The sequence below is a fragment of the Ananas comosus genome, linkage group 11 (assembly GCF_001540865.1).
Source record: "Ananas comosus cultivar F153 linkage group 11, ASM154086v1, whole genome shotgun sequence".
In the NCBI taxonomy this organism is placed as follows: Eukaryota; Viridiplantae; Streptophyta; class Magnoliopsida; order Poales; family Bromeliaceae; genus Ananas; species Ananas comosus.
The window spans coordinates 1,931,999-1,940,261 of record NC_033631.1 but is presented as its reverse complement, the minus strand read 5'-3'; the positions used below and the strand labels follow the sequence as shown (position 1 = coordinate 1,940,261).

The 8,263-nt window shown below is 33.4% G+C and overlaps 1 protein-coding gene across 1 annotated transcript in view; it reads right to left on the bottom strand.

The window, feature by feature from the left end:
- LOC109716949 (UPF0481 protein At3g47200-like) overlaps positions 583-8,263 on the bottom strand; it is a 10,786-nt gene continuing 3,105 nt past the window's right edge. The window contains exons 2-3 of the mRNA XM_020242573.1: positions 4,251-4,319; positions 583-1,917 (exon numbers count right to left, since the gene is read on the bottom strand). Of these exons, the coding sequence (XP_020098162.1) occupies positions 598-1,917; positions 4,251-4,319 (1,389 nt within the window). The 3' untranslated portion in view covers positions 583-597. The remainder of the gene's footprint in view (positions 1,918-4,250; positions 4,320-8,263) is intronic.

Here is an 8,263-nt window from a genome sequence, read left to right as displayed (position 1 = left end):
TTGGAGAGCTTCTCAATAAAGTTTTATCCCGTGAATCAGATGACAGGAATGCGCTAATTCAGTTCAAAACCTGAAGGCAAGAAATTAATTTGCGTCGGTTCCACTATCACTAAAATATATCGTACTATTACGATTATGTTGGCCAGCACACTCAGTATGAATGACTGGGTTACAAGAAACAGCTCGCATATATAAATTAAACCTATTTATTGAGCACTAAAATCTATAAGTAAATATGATCTTCCAAGAATTAATGTAAAGAGCTAATACAATATAATTCCACAAAAATCAAATATGATCTTCCATGAATGTAAGTTTCTAATGAAACGATCGATTGTTAGACATTAGTACTTAGTAGCTAACACATGCATGCATATATGACATTGATGAATGCAAGTAGAAAATAGATCATATATTCAAAACAAATTAAGGCGGGCCGAGTACGTACGTAAACCGGATTGAAGAAACAAATGTTAACATTGATGAATGCAAGTAGAAAATAGATCATATATTCAAAACAAATTAAGGCGGGCCGGGTACGTAGACCGGATTGAAGAAACAAATGTACTCTATGAAGCTGCATATCCACGAAGATGATTACTTTGTCGGTGTGAAATATTGCAAAACAGAAAACAATGCTTGAATTACAGTACACAGAAGAACTATAAAAGCTCCTAATGCTGCTAAGGCCAAGAATGGATTTTTGCAGTGCTTGTGCTTCAACCACGCGAACCACCAGTTCGAACGGCGATTGTAGTGCGCTCCCACCGACCGAAGCGTAGATTTTAAATAATAGTCGTCCCAACAGGGCAAAATAGCCAATTCGTTAAGCCTGCCGAAGATACGTAAAACCTCGTCCGCACGACCGAGTATCTCAATGATTCCTCTCTGAGCAAGTAATTCAACATCATCGGGTTTGCTGAGCAGCTGCGACATGAATATGATGTACGCATTCATATATTTCCCTACCTGAGGGCATCCCAGCTCAAACATGATAAGGTTTTTGAAGAGAGATTCTGTCTGCCCGTCGATAGACAGTCGTGGAATTTCCATTACTCCGTTGCTGAATGTTACGTCCAAAAGAGAATGGGGAGTCGAAGGGTCCTTCGCTCTGAATTCGACTCCCGCTTCATGGTACTGCACTGCTCGGTGCCACTGCAGGTTCGTCACTGCTCGAGCGCGATGGTGCTCCACTGCAATTTGACTAGGTCGAAAGAACATATGGCACAAGTGCAGCAGATGGTGAAAATCTTTCGAATGGATCTCACGGATATCGATCGCATTTGTGTAGTGTTGTAGCTCGACTTTCACAGATGCCGCAATCTTTTCTTTAAGTGATTCTGTTGTTTCTCCTGGTATAGGTGCAGCTAGCATACGTATTTCCTCGAGGACGAGAAAAGGAATTTGATTCTCTACCAGAAGTAGGTCATGCACTACATCATGCCAAGGCAACGCTTCGAATTCGAGCTGGGTAAGATCACCTCGCATCAGTCCGAGAGCAGCAAGAATGAAGCATCCGTCGCGCAAGAGCATCCTCGCAAAATTCTCTTCTCCCATTGTGATGTACTTCTCGCTGTAAAAGTCTTTTGCTCGTGTCGTGATTCTGCATCCGTCGTAGCTGTCCTCGCTAATCGAACCGAGGATGTTACGTTGACAACGCAACTTCACCGACTCCGTGACTTCTAAATGTGAAGAAGAAGATCCGTGGTGATAAGGACCGATGGATAGAATTTTCGGCTTGAAGGATTGGACAATGTTCTCGTCGCTAATTAGATCCTGAACTTTGAAAATCCTGCATATGTTAGTTTCCTCATTTGTGATCTCAGATCGCCCGTTTCTGGAAGACTCAGAGTTATTGGGTTCAGCTTCAGCCGTCGTCGTTGAATTAACCGCCGGAGAAGATAGTTCGATATCAATCTTACAGATCGATTTGTTCACGGAGAAGTGAAGTCAGAGAAGTTAAAGCTATTAATGAAACCATGCACAAATTATAATTTCAATCTATTCTAAAAAGACCAGCAGCTAGCATTAATTGCTGAGGAATGACGCAGAATTCAAGGAGCTGTTAAGTAATTTGTTATAGATAGTCAACTCCTTCCATCTTCTTTCTTAAGATACCGTTTGGTTCGAGTATAAGCAAAAACTAGCTATTACAGGAATAGATACAAGTATGGGGATAAAAAAAATAGCGTTTAGATGAAAATTGGGTTGTTCCCGGAGATAAGAACAATTTTAGATAGTTTTATATAAAAAATAGAGGTGTTGGTGGGGATAACCGAGAATTACTATTTTCGAAAAAAAAATTAGTGTTTGAATATAAAGGGGGGATAAGGGCCTATTCCTATTCTTATCTCCTAACCAAACGGTGCCTTAGGTTGCAATACGGGTTAGATTTCGTTTGTAGTTAGATTTTTATCTAAACTATTTGGTGATAAACAGATGCCTCTAGCATATCTTCTTGTTCTTTTTTTTCTTTTTCTTTTTTTTTTTTTTTTTTTGCTGTACTGTGATATGATGTTTGTTCCATATTTTAAATCCAACATCCAAAGATTTTCTCCACATTGCTAACACCTAGAAAGCTGGCTTAGGTTGATTGCTTCAATTAATATTTATTAACTCGCATTGTTAATTAAGATTTTTGCTCTCAATATCTCATTCTTCTTCAACGCTTCAATTTTGAAATTGCTTTTGTGCTCTACTTTATTGGTTGCAGTGTTGGGTTACTTTATTACTATGTGGGCACCTATTTGGATGTGTGTGTAGGGGTGTAAACAAGCTGAACACGAGCGAGTTAGGTCCGGCTCTTGTTCGGCTTGTTTAATAAACGAGCCGAACACGAGCTAGCTTGATAAAGTATTGAGCCGAAAAATTCAGCTCGTGTTCGGCCCGAACACGAGCTGGCTTATGAGCTGGCCGACGAACAATAAGTTAAAACGGATTAGATTGAATATGTATAAAAAATAAATTTATAAAATCTTATTCATTAGACTTNGTTGAAACTTGTTTACATATACACCGGACATTTTTATAATTGAGTTAGTTTTTATATTTAGGTTAGACTAAAAATTAAATAATAAAAATTTATATTATATATATAATTATTTATTTATTTATATAAATATAAATTATATAAATATAAAATATATGTATTTGAGCTATTATTGAGCCGAACACAAGCAAGCTAACCCCATCTCGTGTTCGGCTTGTTTATTAAACAAGCTAAACAATTCAGCTCGTATTTGACTCGTTTACTAAACAAGCGACTTTATCTCGAACTGATTTCGAGCTCAACACGAGCCAGCTCGCGAACAACGAGCTGGATTGCCACCTCTATGTGTGTGTGTGGTGGGGGTAGTTTTATTGTGCCTTTCTTACTAGAATAGTAATGGTTTTGTCTGTAAAGATGTCCGAAAGTCAGGTCGGATCTGGATAGTTGATATACTATATTCATACTCTAAAAAAAATAAATAGAAAAAAAATATATTCTATCCATTTAACTTCGGATCGAGTTTGGATCTGAGCACTTAAGTTAATAATATACCCATTGGGGTTATTTCAACGGGTCTGGGCAGTGACTATCCGTATACTACCCGCTTAAGACGGGTATGGATCGGATACGGATCAAATCTATATTAGGTATGGATACCCGAATGTACATATTTTTTACACATTTTATTAAAGAATTTATGGACAAATCATTAACTTCCGACTATAGAAAACTCGCGTTCTAATTAGTTGCATCCATCCAATAAAATTTGCTTAAAAAAAAAATTCAAGTAATAAACAGCTAGAATTAAAAACAATGAGTAAAATAAAAAGTTAAAAAAAGTGAGTAAATAGAGCGACCGGAGTTTTCACTGGAATGAAAAATATAAAGAGACCCTTCATTTATAAGTCCTGCTTAAATTGATCCTTCAACTTCAAATTTTTTTATTTACAATAGAGTATTTCATCAGGTTCATGTTCAGGCCCGGGTTCGTATTTGGAAACTCTTCCGGACCCTACCGACTGAAAGGTCGGGTTCGGATCCTGTCCAAGTCGAGTATGGATATAAAGAATTCGGACCATACCCGAAATTTTAATAGATAATTTTTTTACTCGTATACTATACATTTTTTATCGGGTCCGGTTTGGATAGAGTCCGAGTTGGGTATGAAATATCGGCTATTTTAGACAGTTTTATTTATTTGATACAGTCTTGCTATAATTTCTATATAAAAAAAAAGGGGACATGAGTTGATACTTGATACCTGGTTCTGTCCGACACTCTGCCCATTAGGGTCGACATTTTTCCTCAAAAGGCTAGAGATGATGCCCATCTGAAACAAACACTCTTAACTTAGAAGAACGTTACTTTCAAATATGTAGAGATGTAATGTACTACAACCATAAGGTAAATAGAATGTGCGCATTTACGTGGGATGTTAAAACTCATAGTTTAGTTAAGGCGATCTCCAAATATTTCATCCATATGCTCGAGAGCTAATGCTATGCTTAGTCTCATTGAATTTTTTTTTTTTTTCTCCAATCTAGTCTTTTTTTAAAAAATATTTCTAATATAGCCTCTCTTTCTAAGATTAGAAAACAAAATATGACTTAATAACATTTATATGTTAATTAGGAGACAGAAAATATTTTTTTTCTCTATTTCCTCCCAATCTTCTAATATTTAAAAATAATTAATTTTTATAATAATAATATTTAAAATTTTATATTTAATAATAATAAATATTATTATTACTGAATGATAATTTGGAAGGGGAGAGAGAGAAAAAAATTTCCATCTNATATTATTAATATTAATTTTGGAAGGGGAGAGAGAGAAAAAAATTTCCATCTCCTAATCAACATATATATAAATGCTATTAAGTCATCTTTTGTTTTCTAATCTATCAAAGGAAAGCTAGATTAGAAAATTTTTTGAAAGAAAGATTAGATTGGAAATATTTTTTTTTTCCCAATAGAGCTAGGCATGACACTATAAGTTCTATGCTCGAATGTGTACTTTGAATTGTCGCAGATTTATTGTGTTGAACTTGTAAGGTCGGCCTATCTTAACGAAATTATCTGGCATTCACATAGAAAAACCGACCGTAGTGGCAAATAGCTTGATGGTTGGTACCCGAAAAGAAACATCTTGCAAGTGACAAGAATGTTGTTTACAGAAGCACTGTCGTTCATAACTGACTTGCCCTAATTAGCGAGGGAAAGACGGATAGTTATAGCAAAAGAAGGCTAGGAGCCTCTAGATTTATTTAAGTCGTATAAGAAGATGGTGAATTGGCACTTGAATCGACATTTTCAACCATTTAAACTGATGGTTTTCCAATAGAGTTAATGGCGAATTCATTCCCTAAAGTTTGATCGGTTAAAGTTTGGATTGTTAATAAATTAATCCTAAAGTGTGACTCTCAGTTAACATTAAAAGTTGGCCTCGATTTCAAATTTGCTTTAGGATGCGTTTGGTTCAAACTATCCTGACAGGATTACAGACAATCCTGCTAAGATTATTGTATTTAGTTCATTCAGTATTTAATCTGGTCAGTAATATAATTATTGAATAGGGAAGAGTATCTTATATTACTGATGTCAAGTAATCCTGCATATTATATAAAATTATAAGTTTATCCCTCCAACCCCTCGTCCCCCTCCTCCAAACTCTTTGTATATGTCATTTCTAAAATTTTATTTAAATTTTTGAATTGCCAAATTGTAAATATCAATTTCAATTTTTAAAATTTAAAATATATATTTTAAATTTTAAAATTTTAATCAAATTTCAAAATTTTAAAATTTAAATATTAAATTTAAAATTTAAAATTTATATTATGAATTTAAAATCTAAAATTTAGATTTTAAATTTATATTTCATATTATAAATTTTTAATTTTAAAATTTTACTTTTGTATTTTGAATTTTACATTTTGCGAAATATAACATAAGGGCAATTGTAGAATAAATTATATTTTATTGTCAGGATTATTAAATTTTATAAAATAAACCGAACATAATAATTTCATATATATTGTAATCTAGTATTATATTACTGTATTAAATCAAATGTAACAATGCAGGAATCTCATATACCCAGTTAATTGTGTTGAAATATTCTGTAATAATACTATATAACGTGAACCAAACGCGCCTTGTTCGTTATCGACGTCAGCCTTAAAGTTTTGATTTTCATCACTGTAGAGGTCTAAGATGGTGTTATCATAGCACAAATAGAGATACGAGGAAAGACTTATTAATGATAATATAAAACAAACAAAATTTGGGGACCGCTTGTTGAAGGTTCATGCATGGCTTTTAAATGCTTATTCTAGCTAGCTAGCACTTCCTTAATTAATAACTCGGGTGTTTTCATTTTTGCCACTAATCTCTCAAACTATCATTTTGATTCCTCTCTATATTTCTAATTAAAAAGGAAACTGTTACCCACACTACCCTGTGTTTTATAGATCGAGTATTATTAACTTTGCCGCTCTCTAGCTTTTCAAAAATTTTACTTTGTCATCTTATTTGAGGTAGAATTTTTTAGTCAAATAAAAATTAAATTGTAAGTTGGAAAAGTGAAAATGCTCAATACCACAGTGGAGAAATTTGGAATTTATCCTTTTATTTATTTAGACATGTAAACATATGAGAAGTGGATAGTTTGTGTGTGTGTATTAAGCTTCTATACTTTTAAAAATATCAAGTCATTGATACTTATAGATTTTTGGCCTTAGATTAAAAGATGTGTGATTAGAATGATAGTGGTCCACTCAAAGTTAAGTAAGTGGTTGATTGAATAGTATGATATAACGAATAAAAATTATAAAATGGGTAGATCTAACGACGAAAAACTTACGAGCACCAGGTGCTTGATGCTTTCAAAAACACCACAGCAGAACTCTCTCTCTCTCTCTCTCTCTCTCTCTCTCTCTCTCTCTCTCTCTCTCTCTCTCTATATATATATATAGGCAATGGCTACTATACTATTATGAGTATTGGAGCCATCGTACTCATAAGTTGTTTTCGATATATATATATATAGTTGAGCTGGAATACTATCGGTATCAAACGGGCTTCGTTGCCACACATTTATTTTCGATGATGGAGCCTCCAAATTGACGATCGGCACTATTGAACATGATCTAGACCAGTTAAAGTATCTATAAATCAAATTTCATACTTTTTCGTTATTGTTCTCTTATCCATCAAATAGATACAAAAATAAACAGCTGAAAATAAATATCTTTTAAAAAATAATAATAGGAGTTTTATAATCAAAATTAAGAGTATAGATCTTATTTTAAATGGTTTAATGAATTTTCTAACAAAAATTCATTCGATTTGGATATCTTATATTGTTAAACGAGAAAATGTCTCATATCGATTATTAAAATTAGAAAATTTGAAACCTTTTAATCATTAGGCCAATGATATCGAAAAAATTTGAAAATTTAGTTTTAAATACTTTAAGTGGTCTAGATCATATTCAATGATACTGGTCAACAATATGGAGGCTCTATCATCGAAACAAATGGGTGGTAATGAAGCATATCTGCTACTGAGAGCATTCCAACTCAACTCTCTCTCTCTCTCTCTCTCTCTCTCTCTCTATATATATATATAGGCAATGGCTACTATACTATTATGAGTATTGGAGCCATCGTACTCATAAGTTGTTTTCGATATATATATATATAGTTGAGCTGGAATACTATCGGTATCAAACGGGCTTCGTTGCCACACATTTATTTTCGATGATGGAGCCTCCAAATTGACGATCGGCACTATTGAACATGATCTAGACCAGTTAAAGTATCTATAAATCAAATTTCATACTTTTTCGTTATTGTTCTCTTATCCATCAAATAGATACAAAAATAAACAGCTGAAAATAAATATCTTTTAAAAAATAATAATAGGAGTTTTATAATCAAAATTAAGAGTATAGATCTTATTTTAAATGGTTTAATGAATTTTCTAACAAAAATTCATTCGATTTGGATATCTTATATTGTTAAACGAGAAAATGTCTCATATCGATTATTAAAATTAGAAAATTTGAAACCTTTTAATCATTAGGCCAATGATATCGAAAAAATTTGAAAATTTAGTTTTAAATACTTTAAGTGGTCTAGATCATATTCAATGATACTGGTCAACAATATGGAGGCTCTATCATCGAAACAAATGGGTGGTAATGAAGCATATCTGCTACTGAGAGCATTCCAACTCAACTCTCTCTCTCTCTCTCTCTCTCTCTCTCTCT